At 43.8% G+C, this 17,430-nt stretch overlaps 1 protein-coding gene across 10 annotated transcripts in view; it reads left to right on the top strand.

Moving 5' to 3' along the window:
* The window catches only part of clasp2 (cytoplasmic linker associated protein 2), a 673,953-nt gene that overhangs the window by 82,538 nt on the left and 573,985 nt on the right, over window positions 1-17,430 (top strand). For all 10 annotated transcript variants that reach the window (XM_068032254.1, XM_068032248.1, XM_068032247.1 and 7 more), the window contains exon 2: window positions 7,016-7,094. In XM_068032254.1, the coding sequence (XP_067888355.1) occupies window positions 7,016-7,094 (79 nt within the window). The remainder of the gene's footprint in view (window positions 1-7,015; window positions 7,095-17,430) is intronic.

Raw genomic sequence — 17,430 nt, 5'->3', positions numbered from 1 at the left:
GCATGTCCCCAAGCTTCCAGTCACCTGTCATTTTAATTCTCCGCCTTGCTTCTACTCTGATCTTTCTGTCCTTGGCCTATTAGTGTTTCAATGCAGCTTAATGGTGGCTTGAGGAAGGGCACCTCACCTTTCGTTTAGGCACTTTACAGCCTTTTGGACTCGACACTAAGTTTAACAATTGCAGATCATAACGTCAGCCCCCATTTAGTTTCATGTTTCATTGCTGGTTTGGTTTTTTCTCTGGTTTCTCTCTTTCTTCCTTAACTTTGCGTTTGGATGGCAGCTATCCTACCATTCGCACCATTCACTTCTCTAGAGACATATTTTTGTTTCTTTACTTGGCCCATTGCCACTCCCTTTAGCCTTGCACGGTGAAACCTTTTGCCATTTAATCTGTTTTGCCCTCCACCCTTATCACAGACCTTCTCTTTATGTCCTATGACATAAGAGGATACGGGGATAGTGTGGGAAAAAGGCATTGAAGTGGATGATCAGCCATGATCATATTGAATGGTGTGGCAGGCTCGATGGGCTGAATGGCCTGCTCCTGTTCCTATGTTCCTTCTTCCCACCCTCATTTCCCCATCCCCTTCATTTGCTCAAAACCTATTGCATTTCTAACTTTTGCCAGTTCTGAGGAAAGATCACAGACCTGAAAAGTTAACTGTTTCTCTGTCCACAGATGTTGCCAGACCTGCTGAGTATTTTCAACATTTTCTGTTCTTATTATTTGATATGCTCCCTTGTTGGTTCAAGGACATATTATTGCAGAAAACTATTTGGATACACTCAAGAAATTTACTACATTTCTGGCACGTGGTAGTATGCATCTCCCAATCTACATGAAAGTTAAAATTCCCTATTAAAATTTCTCTGGCTTTTTTACATGCTTGTCAAATCTGCATTTACACAATTGCCGTTGTATAACTGCTACCAGGGGTCTCTATACTACTCCCATTAGTCTTAAATCCTTTTCTATTAATTCTACCTATAAATGCTCCACTGCCTGCATAAATTTGTAATATCCTTTCTCATCATTGAAATGATTAAGGATCAATCACCTAAGGCTACTCCCCCTCCCCCCTACCATTTTCTGCATCTTTCTTATGGACCTTATGTCACGAATGGATGTGAACCCCCTTGTAAATTATGTTGTCCATTCGAGTATTAATATCAACCGCCATTTTATACAGCATGTTTTAGGTTTGTACTTCTGTGTTCTACTTCTGGAGGAGAGGGGTCAGGTGGGACAGCCACTTGAAAAGAGTCTAGCTTTAGGACCCAGGAGATCCCTATCCAACCTGTGTGGATTCGAAACTGTAACCGTTTTGAGTCTAGTCTGTCCTCTATTATACAATTGCCGTGTGCTGGAGACACATCTCCCTGCAAGAAGCCACAGCCTGTCTTCAAGCTGCATTGACTTTTCTCTCTCTCAGGCCTTTTCAACAAGAAAAATTCAAGAAAAGCCACACTTTGAAAAATCCAGCAAGAAACAAACCAGCTGCAGTAACAGCAGAAAAGGTCTGATTTCCATCAGTTTCCTCTCCGTCTAAAATAAGGTGACTTCAGCAATTTAGCTGTCTCCATTACTACCTTTTGAGAGTGCAAAGAAAAAGGAATTTGTGAGAGAAGAGATATCTCCAACAGCTGTGCTTCTATTTGATATTTCTAATTGGTAATCTCCAACTTTTGGACACTTTTATTTTCATTTAAAACTAGTGTCCATGAATTCCATATTAGCCAGTAGTTGAGATGAGTTTCTATTCAATAAATGTCCTTGCCATTTTTTTACGCCTTTAACCTTTCCCTGAATGTTTGTAAGCATGCGTGGCAAAGTTAAACCCCTTCCCGATTTTAACTTTAAAATCCATGTTGTTGCAGCAGTCATTTATTATTGGGGTTTAAGGGAGTGAAAGAAATTCAATCACTAATCCAGTTACAAACAGGGAAATTTGTCGGAGGGAAAAAAATGTCATGAACTGCCTGTTCATAACACTTATAATCTGGTATATTTAGTTCCTAGTCCTGACTATGTCTTGCAGCTATGTTTTCGTAATGGCTACCATAATTATATCCTCGAAGTTGCATTTGTGGCTGTAATTCATTCAATTTGTCCCTTTTACACTGGGCATTTGTATCAAGAATCACAGAATTATTCCAGCACAGAAGGAGGCCATTTGGCCCATCGCGTCTGCACCAGCTCTCCGAATGAGCATTTCACTGAGTGCCATCCCCTCCCCTTCTCCCCGTAACCCTGCACATTCTTCCTTTTTCAGATAACTGTTCAATTCCTTTTTGAATGCCTCAATCAAATCACCTCTCTGCCTTCCCTTCTCTAAAGAAAACAATTCCAACATCACCAATCTGTCTTCAGAACTGAAGTTCCTCATCCCTGAGGTCATTCTTGGTGAATCCTTGCCACACTCTCTCCAATGCTTTCACGTCTGTCTTAAAGTGTGGCACCCAGAACACACATTAGGGCCACACACCCGAACCTGTCCTTGGGCTCTAATGTACTCACAAGTTTCTTATTTCTCTGCTGGTTTAAGCACTTTATACCCATTAGTTTTCCCTCTACCTGTAGTGCATGAAGCACAATTTCTGACCGTGACTCCTCTGTTCACTTACTTTATTTTTGAGCCACTAATACTGCCTTTTTCACCTGAGCCCTCTCCCCCCACTTATTAGTTTAAAGTTGTTGTGATAGCCCTATTTATCCTTTCTGCTAAGACCCTGGTTCCAACCCAGTTCAAGTGATGTCAGTCCCAATGGTAGATTATTCTTTGCATCCCCAGTACTGGTGCCAGTGTCCTGTGAAATCGAACCCCTCTGTCCCACACTACTCCTACAACCACATGTTCACTTCCTCAGTCTGCTTATCCCTGCACCGATTTGCACGTGACTTGGTTAAGAACAAAGAACCAAGAAAATTACAGCACAGGAACAGTTTGTGCCGATCCAGATCCTCTATCTAAACATGACGCCTATTTTCTAAGGGTCTGTATCTCTTTGCTTCCTGCCCATTCATGTATCTGTCTAGATACATCTTAAAAGACGCTATCGTGCCCGCGTCTACCACCTCCCTGGCAACGCGTTCCAGGCACCCACCACCCTCTGCGTAAAGAACTTTCCACGCATATCCCCCCTAAACTTTTCCCCTCTCACTTTGAACTCGTGAACCCTAGTAATTGAATCCCCAACTCTGGGGGGAAAAAGCTTCTTGCTATCCACCCTGTCTATACCTCTCATGATTTTGTACACCTCAATCAGGTCCCCCCTCAACCTCCGTTTTTCTAATGAAAATAATCCTAATCTACTCAACCTCTCTTAATAGCTAGCACCCTCCATACCAGGCAACATCCTGGTGAACCTCCTCTGCACCCTCTCCAAAGCATCTACATCCTTTTGGTAATGTGGCGACCAGAACTGCACGCAGTATTCCAAATGTGGCCGAACCAAAGTCCTATACAACTGTAACATGACCTGCCAACCCTTGTACTCAATACCCCGTCCGATGAAGGAAAGCATGCCGTATGCCTTCTTGACCACTCTATTGACCTGCGTTGCCACCTTCAGGGAACAATGGACCTGAACACTCATCTCTCTGGACATCAATTTTCCCCAGGACTTTTCCATTTACTGTATAGTTCACTCTTGAATTGGATCTTCCAAAATGCATCACCTCGCATTTGCCCTGATTGAACTCCATCTGCCATTTCTCTGCCCAACTCTCCAATCTATCTATATTCTGCTGTATTCTCTGACAGTCCCCTTCAGTATCTGCTACTCCACCAATCTTAGTGTCGTCTGCAAACTTGCTAATCAGACCACCTATACTTTCCTCCAAATTATTTATGTATATCACAAACAACAGTGGTCCCAGCACGGATCCCTGTGGAACACCACTGGTCACATGTCTCCATTTTGAGAAACTCCCTTCCACTGCTACTCTCTGTCTCCTGTTGCCCAGCCAGTTCTTTATCCATCTAGCTAGTACACCCTGGACCCCATGCGACTTCACTTTCTCCATCAGCCTACCATGGGGAACCTTATCAAACGCCTTACTGAAGTCCATGTATATGACATCTACAGCCCTTCCCTCATCAATCAACTTTGTCACTTCCTCAAAGAATTCTATTAAGTTTGTAAGACATGACCTTCCCTGCACAAAACCATGTTGCCTATCACTGATAAGCCCATTTTCTTCCAAATGGGAATAGATCCTATCCCTCAGTATCTTCTCCAGCAACTTCCCTACCACTGACGTCAGGCTCACCGGTCTATAATTACCTGGATTTTCCCTGCTACCCTTCTTAAACAAGGGGACAACATTAGCAATTCTCCAGTCCTCCGGGACCTCACCCGTGTTTAAGGATGCTGCAAAGCTATGTGTTAAGGCCCCAGCTATTTCTCCTCTCGCTTCCCTCAGTAACCTGGTTAAGAATTCAGCAATTAGAATCCTTGAAGTGTCCTTTTATTTTAGCTCCTACTTTCTGGTACTCACCAAACAGGACTTCTTGCCTACTCTTCCCTATGTTGTGGTCCACAATGACTGGATCCTCACCCTTCCTCTGCCAAATCCTTTCAAGCTGGTTTGAGATGTCCCTCACCCTGGCACCAGGCAAGCAACATACCATGCGGGACTCTTGATCCTGCTTACAAAGATACTATCTGTCTCTCTAATTATTGAATCTCCTACAACTAAGGCATTACACTACAACTACCCCTTCTCCCTTTGGACAGGTGCCATGTTCTGCATTCTGGCTGTCTTTCTGACGGTCTTTATTCTAAATCTCAGAGGTACTAAATACATTCTGCCTGTTGCATAGCATACATTTCTGTGGATTCTTGTTCTCTTTATTTACCTGGGTTCCCCTAACTCTACACAATATGTCACACCAATTGTTTTTTGAACCTGCACCTCTGGGAGGTGTGACCAAAATCTGGGGCAAACTTTCTAGATGTTGCTTCCCTCACTGGCTTTTTATCAAACACACCCAGGTCATAGCCAGATGCAGAGTAAACCTCCCTTTACTGGTGTCCCTCATGTGTCTGAGTGTCAGAGTGCAGCTCAATAGCTCTGAGCCAAAGTGATTCAAGATGGAAACATCTACTGCAGATGTTTTGACTCAGGACAGTCTCGTTGTCCACAAACTCCCACATACTGCAGTTCAGATGGCCTACTTAGTTTTAGTTTTCTTTTTTCTACAAACTAATTTGCATTAAACACAAAAAATTGGACAAAATTTACACAAACGACTCCAAGTATAGGAGGCAATGAATTCCGACTTGCTTCAAATTCCTGACTCTTGCACTCTCTTTACAATGACTTTGTTCTGTGACTACTGTGCGCCGACCATTCATGGCCACTGTAACCTAGCAGCTCACCCCCTTCGAGGGGGATAAAACCATTTGATCTCGCACGTCAGAACGTGGATTCAAACTGCCGCCTTATCAAACAGCATGCTCGGCCAGAAAATAAGAGCTTCGGGCTGGATCAGTTTATCTCAGTTGACTGCATAGTGCAAGACAGTATTTTTTTCTGTTTTATGGGGATGTGGGCACCACTGGCCATGCCAGCATTTATTGCCCATCCCTAACTGCCCATAATAAGGTGGTGGTGAGATGCCTTCTTGAACTGCTGCAGTCCATGTGAGGTAGGTACTCCCACATTGCTGTTAGGAAGGGATTTCCAGGATTCTGACCCAGTGACAGTGAAGAAATGGCGTTATAGGTCCAAGTCAGGATGGTGTGCTGCTTGGAGGGAAACTTGCAGGTGGTGGTGTTCCCATGTATCTGCTGCCCTTGTCCTTCTAGGTGGTAAAGGTCGTGGGTTTGGAAGATGCTGTCTAAGGAGCCTTGGTGCGTTGCTGCAGTGCATCTTGTAGATGGTACACACTGCTGCCACTGTGCGTTGGTGGTGGAGGGAATAAATGGCACCCCATCCACAAACAATCAAGCGGGCTCCTTATTCTTGGATGGTGTCAAGCTTCTTGAGTGTTGCTGGAGCTGTACCCACCAGGCAAGTGGAGAGTATTCCATCACACTCCTGACTTGTGCCTTGTAGATGGTGGACAGGCTTTGGTGAGTCAGGAAGTGAGGTATTTGCTGCAGGATTCCTAGCCTCTGACCTGCTCTTGTAGCCATGGTATTTATGTGGCTACTCCAGTTCAGTTTCTGGTCAATGGTAACCCCCAGGATGTTAGTATGGAATTGTGGATTGGTTGGGTAAGGAAAATTATACCTCAGAATTTGCCTAAGTCTCTTTAAATAGATTGTTTTGTGCTCATGGTGACATTGCTGGGAAATGGAGCTGTTCCTATGTTAAGGACCCGGTGCCTGTTTCAAACACACCTGGGCCAGAGCCAGATGCAGAGTAAGTCTCTCTTTTTACCCTGCTGTAGAAATGTGCGTAAGCACCAACCTTGAGACCACAACATACTGTGCCAGTGTGATAGTGTCAAATTAGGGACACTTGCATGCTACAGGTCTATGCTGACTCAGATCGGGAGTGTGTCTGAACTCCCTTCAGCCAGTATACATCAGAATTTCACCCCATCACACAAGGCTGAATTTGAACTTGGATTCCAGAAGTGAAAACTAGTGTCAAACATACTGTAGTGTATGCAGTGATTGTCAAGTGTTCCTAATTAGTGAATGATGTGCAGTACCAAACTGAAATGGATGAGATATAACTACTTCTCCTGAGATTGAATTGAGTCTTCGTGAAATATTCATTTCAGGATAATAGCAGTCCTGTTCCGTTATTGGTGCAATACGGAGCTAGTGAAACAGAACACAGAAACATTTCTTGATGGAAATTAGAGTTGAAAACTGTGTTTTGCAGTATCTTTATATTGACTTGCCTGAAGCCGCCTTTGACATAAAAGCTCACGTGTTTGCATCAATTCACTTGATCAAGTAAAATGTAAGGTGCATTGGAATAATTTTATTGCTTAATTGAAGAAAAAATTAGTGGAACCTTAGTCCTTTAACTTTTTTTTTGTAATTGCAGGTTACATTACTTGCACTAGATGTTATAGGAGCACTTGTGGAGCGCATTAAAGATCGTTTTAAGCCCCATTTTGGAACAGGTGAGTAAACCTCCCTTCTTAACGTCACAATTTGTTTTCTGTAAAACATTACAAACTGGTCATGCCAATAAGTCAGCCATTGAGAACATTGTTAAAAGGTGTTGCTTTTTTAAAGATTTGAACCGAATGTAGGTCCATTGCAGGCGGAGAATGAGGAAGTGGCGGAGAGACTAAACAATTACTTAGTTTCACAGAGAAAGAAGCAAAATCTCCAGAAATACGAGGGAACCAAGGGACTTGTGAAAATGAGGAACTGAAATAAACTAGTATTATTAGAGGTAGTACTTTAAAAATTTATTAGATTGAAAATTGATAAATCCCCTGGGCCAGATGAACTGCATCCCAGAGTTTTGAAGGAGCTGGCTCTGGAAATGGTCAATGCATTGGTGGTGATCTTTCAAAATTCTATAGATTCTGGAAGTGTTCCTGCAGACTGGAAAGTAGCAAATGTAACCCCACTATTTAAGAAGGGAGGGAGAGAGAAAATGGAGAACTACTGTTAGTTTGACGTCAGTAGTCGGGAAAATGTTAGAATCTGTTATAAAGTAGGTGATAACTCGACACTTAGAAATTAATGATATGATTGGGCAGAGCCAACATGGATTTATGAAAGAGAAATCATATTTAACAAACCTGCTGGAGTGTTTTGAGAATGTTACTTTTGGCATAGATGAACAAGAACCAGTGGATGTGGTGTATTTGGATTTTCAGAAGGCTTTTGATGAGGTCCCACACAGGAGGTTAGTGATCAAAATTAGAGCACGTGGGATTGGGGGTAATATACTGCTATGGATTGAGTTTTGGTTAACAGATGGAAAGCAGAGAGTAGGAATAAATGGGTCATTCTCAGGATGATGAGCTGTTACTAGTGGAGTACCAGAATGATCAGTACTGGGGCCACAGCTGTTCACAATCTATATAAATGATTTGGATGTGGGGACCAAATGTAGTATTTCCAAATGTGCTAATGACAAAACTAGGAAGGAATGTAAATTGCGAGGCAGATGCAAGGAGGCTTCAAGGGGACTTGGACAAGCAAAGTGAATGGGCAAGAACATGGCAGATGGAATCTAATGTGAATAAGTGTGAAGTTATCCACTTTGGTAGAAAAAAAAGGCAGAAAGGCAGAGTATTTCTTAAATGGTGAGAGGTTGGGAAGTGTTGATGTCCAAAGGGACCTGGGTGTTCTTGTTCATGAGTTACTAAAAGCTAGTATGCAGGTGCAGCAAGCAATTAGCAAGGCAAATGGTATGTTGGCCTTCATTGCAAGGGGATTTGAATGCAAGAGTAAAGATGTCTTGCTGCAGTTGTATAGAGCCTTGGTGAGACTGCACCTGGAGTATTGCGCACAGTTTTGGTCTCCTTATCTAAGGAAGGGTATGCTTGCCATAGAGGGAGTACAACAGAGTTCACCAGACTAATCCCTGGGATGGTGGGATTGTCTTATGAGAGATTGCAGAAACTGGGCCTGTATTCTCTAGAGTTTCAAAGAATGAGAGGTGATCTCATTGAAACTTACAAAATTATTACAGGGCATGACCGGGTAGTTGTGGATATAGGATGTTTCCTCCTGGCTGGTGAGTCTAGAACCAGGGGACACCGTCTCAGAATAAGGGGCAGGCCATTTAAGACTGAGATGAGGAGGAATTTATTCGCTCAGAGGGTGGTGAATCTGTGGAATTCTCTACCTCAGAGAGCTGTGGAAGCTCAATCAGAAATCGATAGTTTGCTGGATACTAATAACATAGAGGGATATGGGGATAGTGGGAAAAAATGTTGTAGATGATCAGCCATGATCTGTTTGAATGGCAGAGCAGGCTTGACGGGCCAAATGGCCTACTCTTGCTCCTAGATCCTGTGATCCTATGAATGTCTTTTTGTATTTTTCACATCATTTGTTCTTGGGAGTTGAGCAATGCTGGCTCGGCAATTCTTATTGGCCATTGTTAATTTCCCCGAAAAGGCAGTGCTGAGCCATTCTTTGAATTGTTGCAGCCTTTGTGCTGATTATGCTCTGACAATGGTGTTAGGTTGAGAATTCCGGGTTTCCAATTTAATTGTAGGATATATTCAAGAAGAGGAACTTCAAAGTGATTAGGTTCGTATAATGTTACATCTCTTCGTATTCGGTGATAGAGGCCAAGGTGCTCAGGTGGTAAAGTTAGCGGTTGCAGCAGTGCCTCCTGTTCATAGTACCTACTGCAATGCAAAGGGGTCAATATTGTGTCCATTGGTTGTAAGAGGTGCTGGGGATGTTGAGTGTTGGCGGGGTGGGGGAGCTGTGGTTGCAGATTCAGCAGTTCACATTGTCCAGGATATTGTCGAGTTTCTTGAGTATTGTTGCAGCTGCGCCCATTTAGGCGTGTGAGAATATTCCATCACGCTCCTGATTTGAGCCTTGTAGATGGTAGAGAGGCATTGAAGGGCCAAGAGTTGCAGATACACTACCTCTGCTTTGTTCTTGTATCCACAGTGTAGATGGAGCTGGTCCAGTTAAGCTACTTGAGTGAAGGGACTTTTCTTGTGTTGTGAAGTTACCTTTCACTCGTTTCCTATTTTCTTGGCATATTTTTAAATCACAATTCGGGTTAACCGTATTTATTTAATATATGCACACCATAACAAACTTCTTGCTGGACTTGTAAAACTTAACTTTTATTCATAGATCCTTCTATATAGCCTGGGTTGCATTTTTTGTGCACTTGGCAATTCACGTAAATCTTACTTTGTAGCCATCATAATTGAATACTGTACATGAAATGTGATCTAACTAGTGCATTGTAAGGACTTTGCACAACTTCTACAGACTTCTGTTTTCTGTTGGTTTTGTAGCTAAGCACTCAATATATATGCTAGAATTGTTTTGCCACAATGTCTGAAAAATGGAGGTGCCATATTCTGTAAATTAAACTAGATAACCGCTTAGTATATACTGTCGTCAGTTTTTGTTTGTGGGTCAAACTGAGATAAGATTTCACTTGTTAAAAGCGGAAGCTGCAGAGGGTCAGTGGGAAAACTCTGCAGTCACTTGAGTCATAGCTGATGCACAGAAAGGTAGTTATGGTTCGTTATCTGGTCAATTATCGTAGTCCATGAAATTAAGATTGGAGTTCCTTAAGGTGGTATTTTCAGCAGAACTGTTTTCATAGGCACAGGAGTGAGCCATTCAGCCCCTCGAGCCTATACTATACCACCACACAGTTTATATCATGATTGATTTGTACCTTAACTCCAATTACCCACCTTAGTTCCACATCCTTTATGTCCTTACCTAACAGAAATCCATAGATTTTAGTCTTGAAAGCTCCAGTTGGCCTCGCATCTACTGACTTATGGGCAGAGATTTCCAGGTTTTTACAACCCTTTGTGTGAAAAAGGTACTTGATGATTTCCCCACTAAATGGCTCAGCTCATTTCATGCCCCCTCTGAACTGATGACTCACCTCTTGCACCATCTGCCCTCTTCTCTCAAAACTGCTGATACCCAACTTCCCTTCCTGAACTCTGTGAAACTGTCACTGTTAAGGATGCCCTCTCCTTGGATACTGCCCCCTCCCTTTCAAATCTATCATTATCCCTTGCCTCAAAATGAAACAGCCCATGACCACTCTCACTTTGCGAACTGCTGCCACATCTCCAACTTCCTTTTTCTTTCAGAGGGTATTGGAACATGTCGTAGTCTCCTCAATCCATGCCCATCTTTTCTGCAACTCCATGTTTGAACTCCTCCAATCAATACTGAAACTCCCTGATCAAAGTCATAATGACATCCTGTGTTACTAAGGAGTAAAGTATCACTCCTCATTCTTCTCGACCTGTCTGCAGCCTTTGATATGGTTAATCATACTCCTCCATCATCCAAATGGGTGGGGCTGCCTTCCCCTGATTGTATTCTTATCTTTCCAATCGTAACCAGAGAATCACTTGCAATGGCTTCTCTTCATACTCCCACAAAGTTACTTCCGGTGTCCCCAATGATCTCCCCTAGCCTCCCTCCTATTTTACATCCATGTGCTACCCACCTGCCCCCCACCGCCACTGGATGACATCATTCAAAACACATCAGGTTCCATGTGTATACTGACAATGCCCAGCTTTACCTCATTACCACCTTTCTTGAGCCTTTCACTGTCTAATTTATCTTGCTGCTTGCCCAGCATCCAGTCCTGGACGAGTATAAATTTCCTCCAATTAAAAGTTTGGAAGACCGAAGCAGTTGTCTTCGCCCTGCCATAAACTCCATTCCCTAGCTACTGACTCATTGTCTGAGGTTGAACCAACATGTTTACACCTTTATTTGAATGAGAGATGATTTTCCAACCACTTACCTTCTACATCGCCAAGATCGCCTACTTCCACCTTTTGTAACATCCCCTGACTCCGCCATTGCTGTTGAATCACTTATCGATGCATAAGTTACCTCTCGACTTGATTATTCCAATGCACTTGTGGCGAGCCTTCCACCTTCTACCTTCTGTAAACCTCAGACTGTCAAACTCTGATCCCCGTGTCGTAGCTCGCACCAAGTCCCTTGCACCCATCATCCCTGTGCTTGCTGACCGACATTGACTCCTGGTTCAGCGGTACCTCGATTTCAAAATTCTCATCCTTGTTTTCAAGTTCCTCCAATACTTCACCCCTTCCTGTCTCTAACTTTGTAAAGCCCTACAACCCTCTTGGAGAGCTATGTTCCTCCAATTCCTGTACCTTTGCATCCCCAAATTTAAAACTCTCCACTACTGACAGCTGTAGCTCCAGCTGCCTTGGCCCTAAGCTCTGAAATTTCCTCCCTCAACCTATGTGCCCCACTCTCTCCTTCAACAGGCTCCTTAAAAACTACCTCTTTGACCTAGCTTTTTGTCAACTGTCCTAACATCTCCTTGATTGGCTCGGTGTCTAATCTTGTTGATATTGCTGTGAAACACCTTGATCGGTTATACTGTGTTGAAGACACTAGAGAAATGTGTTGCTGCTGCTTGAATTTTAAGATTATGTTCCTTCATTCTTGATTCCCCACCAGAGGCAGTTGTTACCTCTATTCAATGCTTTTAACATTTTAAACGCCTTGATCAGAATACCCCTCAATCTTTTATACTCAAGGGAACACAAACCAACATTATTCAAGCTGTCCTCATAATTTAATCCTTGAAGCCTGGATATAATTCTGGTAAAACTAAACTGTACCCCTTCCAATGCCAGGAAACCTTTCTTGAGGTGCAGTGCCCAAAATGTAGTGCTCCAGTTGGCGATCTGATGCAAGGCTCTATGGAACTGAAGCATAACTTCCTCCACTTTGCATCCCAGTGCTCTTGAGATGAAGGTTACCATTCATTTAGCCTTTGAAATTATTTTTTCTACTGTCAGCTAGTTTTTAGTTATTTCTGTACATGAGCCCCTAAATATTCTTCCAGTTTCTAGCTTATTCACATTTAGAAAATAGTTATATATCTTTCTTCGACTTTCCACTTCCCCATCTTGAACTTGATTGTCCACTCATTTAATCTATTGCTGTATCTTTGCAACTTTCTGTTCCTATCTACATTACTTAATGTGCCACCTAACTTCGTGTCATCAGCAAACTTGAACATATGGCTCTCTGCTTCTTTGTCTCAGTTTTACATAAATTTTGTTAGTGTTTCTATATTAATTTTTTGGGGAACTCATGTATTTTACAGCTGGACATTTGGTTTATTTGTGGGGTTTAAAACTGAAAAGGAGTCCATCGATGTTTTTTTTTTGACCAGGGTTTCCGAGGTCTGGCTTTGAAAACAATCAGTTACTGGAAGGCACCTGTTTTCAAATAATTACCCAGCAGGCTTTTTTTTGACTTGGGGAAGATGTTTATGGAGAAGTGACAGGTCAAGAGGTTTGTTTCTTGTGACATTGTTTGTGGTTTTGCTTTGACAGTGAGTTGGGATATGGACAATGGTTTTAAAAAGACCGTTGGAAAAAACTTGTCAAGAAGAATATGTCACCCCAACTCAGTCTGTTCCAGCAGTTTTGTTGTACCTAGCACACACTCTGCTCTTAAAGAATCCGTGGAATCTGATTGGTGAAAGGTATATCAATATTTTATTCATACACTAAATCATCAAGTACAAGCTCTCACTACTTGGACAGTGTACTACCCGTCAAGACACGAGATGATCAGTCTCAGACTTGTGGCTGCTGTTCTGTTCTCTGAGCCCTTGGCTCAGGGTATCTTCTCGAGTGTTCTTCCCCGGGGTTCTCGTACCTTCCCTGATTTCAGTCGGGTTAAATCTTGTTTCTAAAACCCGCCCCTCTTGCTTGCTCATAGGGGTCTGGTATAATGACATAATGATAATTCCTTATTTGGCTCAGTGAGAACCTATTCAAAACTTCACAGTTTCCCATTGTCAATTCTGAGTTTAATCATATTTGGTGTCCATGACGACTCCTTTTATTTGCCACGTGCAAGGACAGAGTCTGGGATCCTCCTCAATACCTTTTCTATACTATCTGCAATTCCTCGGCTATCTGTGTGCTGTGCCCCTTTTCTGCTCATCCTCCTGATGCTTCAACACACTGTTCATTGTTGTGTTACTAGCCCCTTTGTTTTAATTAAGTTCTTATATGTTTTTACTATGTGTTTTTAACTGGGTCTACACTTTGGAAACAGCCTGCCAGTTTTCCATCTCTCGGAGCTGAAAAGCAAGTGTAAGAAGCAGACTGAAACTGTGGCTGTATTTCTCCTTTTTAAGGCCTGTGTCTGAAACCTCTGATGCTGTATTTCCTGGAAGCCTACCCAAACTGATCTTCAATGTCACCTGATTAGAACTGTTCTAGGAAGATCCCAATGACAGCCGTCTATACGCATTTGGGGCACCAAACCAAAACAATGGACGTCTTTCCATATCTTCTCTTTGTTCTTCAAGAATTCGCAAATATTTAACCCAAGTGTTTTGTGGTCTGGTTTTTAGGAATAGAGCTCCAAAATGCAAATCCCTTTATTTTTCCGGTTAATTGGTGTCTGTGTGAGTTTTTGAGTGTGAGGGACTAAGGTAAAAAGGGAACTTGAATATTTCAATTTGTGTGTTTATGCTTTCTTCTTTATTGGTTAAGACTTGTTTTATAAGAAGCTGATAATTTTGTTGTTAAAGAAACCTGATTGCTGTTTTATTCTGGGAAAAATAGATTATATGATTGACTGTATTGTGAAGTGGGAAAATTTAAATATATGTTGTGACCTGTGGAGAAGTGGAACGGGACGAAATAGTGCACTCCACCCGCCTCGGTTGTAACAATATTGTTTAAAAACTGAATCCCAGTACAGTTCCCTGTGGGACACCACTAGTTACACATATCCCTGCCACTTGGAACACAAACTCTTTGTCTTATTCGCTGTCTCTTGTATTCAAACCATTTTGCTACCCATGTCAAAAGGTTGCCTCCAAATGCACGCACCTCCATTTTTCCTTGCAGACTTGTGTGTGGAATCATATCAAAGCCTTCAGAAGTTCATATTTTGTTTATCCTTTCATGGGATGTGGGTGTCACTAGCCCATCCCTAATTACCCTTGAGAAGGTGATGAGTTGCCTTCTCTAATAACTATAGTCTGTGTGGTGCAGGGTACTCTGAGTGCTGTTAGGAACATAATTACACAGGAACGTAACAAATGGGAGCAGGAGCAGACCATGTGGCCTGTTGAACCTACTCCGCCATTCAATACGGTCGTGGCAGATCTTGGCCTTCCGCTCCCCGTATCCCTTGATTCATCGAGAGACCAAAAATCTCTGTCACGGCCTTAAATATATTTCATGATGGTACATCCACAATCCTCTGGGGTGGAGAATTCCATCGATTCACAACCCTTTGAGTGAAGAAATTTCTCCTCATCTCAGTCCTAATTAATGGCTCACTTATCCTGAGACTGTACCCAGTGTTCTAGTTTCCCCAGCCAGTGGAAACAATCTCAATCTCTATCCTGTCAAGCTTCCTCAGAATCTTGTATGTTTCAATGAGATAACCTCTCATTCTTCTAAACTCCAGAGAATATAGACCCAATTTACCCAGCCTCTCATCATAGGGCAACCCCCTCATCCCAAAGACCAATCTAGTGAACATTCGCTGTACTTGCTCCAATGCAAGTATATCCTTTTTAAATATGGAGACCGAAACGGCACTCAATATTTCCAGGTGTGTTCTGTACAGTTGTAGCTTGACTTCCTTATTCTTGCACTCCAATCCCCTTGCGCCCACCTGGAAGGCGCTGGCCAGGGACGTGAAAGGTGGCCTGAGTGTCAATGAGGTGGTCGTCGAGGCTCAGGGCCTCAATCCACCACTGCTGGGAGCTGGGAAAGAAGCTCCACCATGAGCTGGATGGCGCCCACGAGTGCAGTGTCAGCCTGGAGGACGCTGATTTCGAGGAGGCCGTGCAGGCTGTGGGCTGGCCCACTCGCCAGGGTCGCGACCCCCGCCGGACGCCTCCCCCTTCCTTTTCCCCCCTCCCCCACCCCCTTACACCCCCTTCCCCTGCATCCTCTCCCCCTCTCCCACGCGCTATCTTCCCCTCGCCCCCCCTTCTCCTGTAGCCATACCGGTGCCAAACGTCATGCTCTGCATTTCTTTGGACCCCACCAGGAAGGCCGAGGTGGGGGGGGGGGGGGGTGGGGTGGGGGTGGTGGTTGGTTTTGATGCTTGGGCAGCTCACAACCTCCATGCATGCGCCATGGAAAGGTCACTCCATACTCGCTTCACAGCGACCAAAAGAACACGGAAGGCAGCAGTTACGGGTTATAAGTCCAGCTCAATTGGCGTAGAGATTGGGCGCCATGGGTTTCCTTTGTCGGTGGGAGAGGTCATCGCATCTCACTGGACAGCTGCTGCCTCAAACTGGGCAGCCCCCCGTCAGAAAGGTTCTGTCCCGCCACAGTCCACCTTCAATGGGTGCTTGGAGCTCAGGGTCATTGCCCGACAAGTGGACTGTAACACCACACCAAACCGCACGACAAAAAAAGGAAAGAAGGTACCAGCCCTTCGTTTTGCAAGCTGGAATGTCAGAACTAGGTGTCCTGGCCTGTCACAAGACCTTACACAAATCAACGATTCTCGGAAGACCACCCTCATTAACAACGAGCTCAGTAGACTCAATGTGGACATTGCAGCACTTCAGGAGACACACCTCCCTGCGAGCGGATCTCTAAGCGAGCAAGACTACACCTTCTTCTGGCAGGGTAGGGATCCTGAAGAACCAAGACGGCATGGAGTGGGCTTCGCCATCAGAAACTCTTTGCTCAGCATGATAGAGCCACATTCAAATGGCTCGGAACACATACTGTCCATCTGACTGCTCACCGCCTCTGGTCCAGTGCACCTACTCAGCATCTATGCTCCAACACTCTGCTCCCTACCTGAAGTTAAAGACCAGTTCTATGAGTAACTCCATAATATTAGTAGCATTCCCAGTACCGAATATTTGTTCCTGCTGGGGCACTTTTAATGCCAGGGTTGGGGCTGACCATGACTCATGGCCCTCCTGCCTTGGGCGCTATGTTATTGGAAGGATGAATGAGAATGGACAGAGACTGCTTAAGTTGTGTACCTATCACAACCTCTGCATAACCAACTCGTTCTTTCATACTAAACCCTGTCACCAGGTTTCATGGAGGGAGCCAAGATCACGTTGGCACCAGCTGGACCTCATCGTCACAAGGCAAGCCTCTTTAAACAACGTTCAAATCACACGCAGCTTCCACAGTGTGGACTGCGACACCGACCACTCCCTGGTGTGCAGCAAGGTTTCACTCAAACCAAAGAAGCTGCATTACTCCAAGCATGAAGGCTGCTCGCGCATCAACACTAACAGGATTTCTTATCCATAGCTGTTACGTAATTTTCTAAATTCACTTGAAAAAGCCCTTCAAAACACTCCCACAGGGGATGCAGCGACCAAGTAGGTCACATCAGAGACATCATCTATGACTCAGCAATGACCACCTATGGAAAACGTTAGAAGCAGAATACAGACTGCTTTCAATCTCACTTTGAAGAGCTGGAACCTGTTATAGCCGCTAAGCGCACTGCACTGTTGAACTACAAGAAAGCCCCCAGCGAGTTAACATCCGTAGCACTTAAAGCAGCCAGCAGCACTGCACAAAGAACAGCGAGGCGCTGTGCAAATGACTACTGGCAACACTTATGCAGTCGTATTCAGCTGGCCTCCGACACTGGAAACATCAGAGGAATGTATGATGGCATTAAGAGAGCTTTTGGGCCAACCATCAGGAAGATTGCCCCCCCTCCAGTCTAAATCAGGGGACACTATCACTGACCAATGCAAGCAAATGGACATCTGGGTGGAGCACTACCTAGAAC

Source organism: Heterodontus francisci, chromosome 5 (genome assembly GCF_036365525.1).
Source record: "Heterodontus francisci isolate sHetFra1 chromosome 5, sHetFra1.hap1, whole genome shotgun sequence".
NCBI lineage: Eukaryota > Metazoa > Chordata > Chondrichthyes > Heterodontiformes > Heterodontidae > Heterodontus > Heterodontus francisci.
Note: the sequence above shows the minus strand (reverse complement) of the source record. Positions and strands in the feature narration are given on the sequence as shown.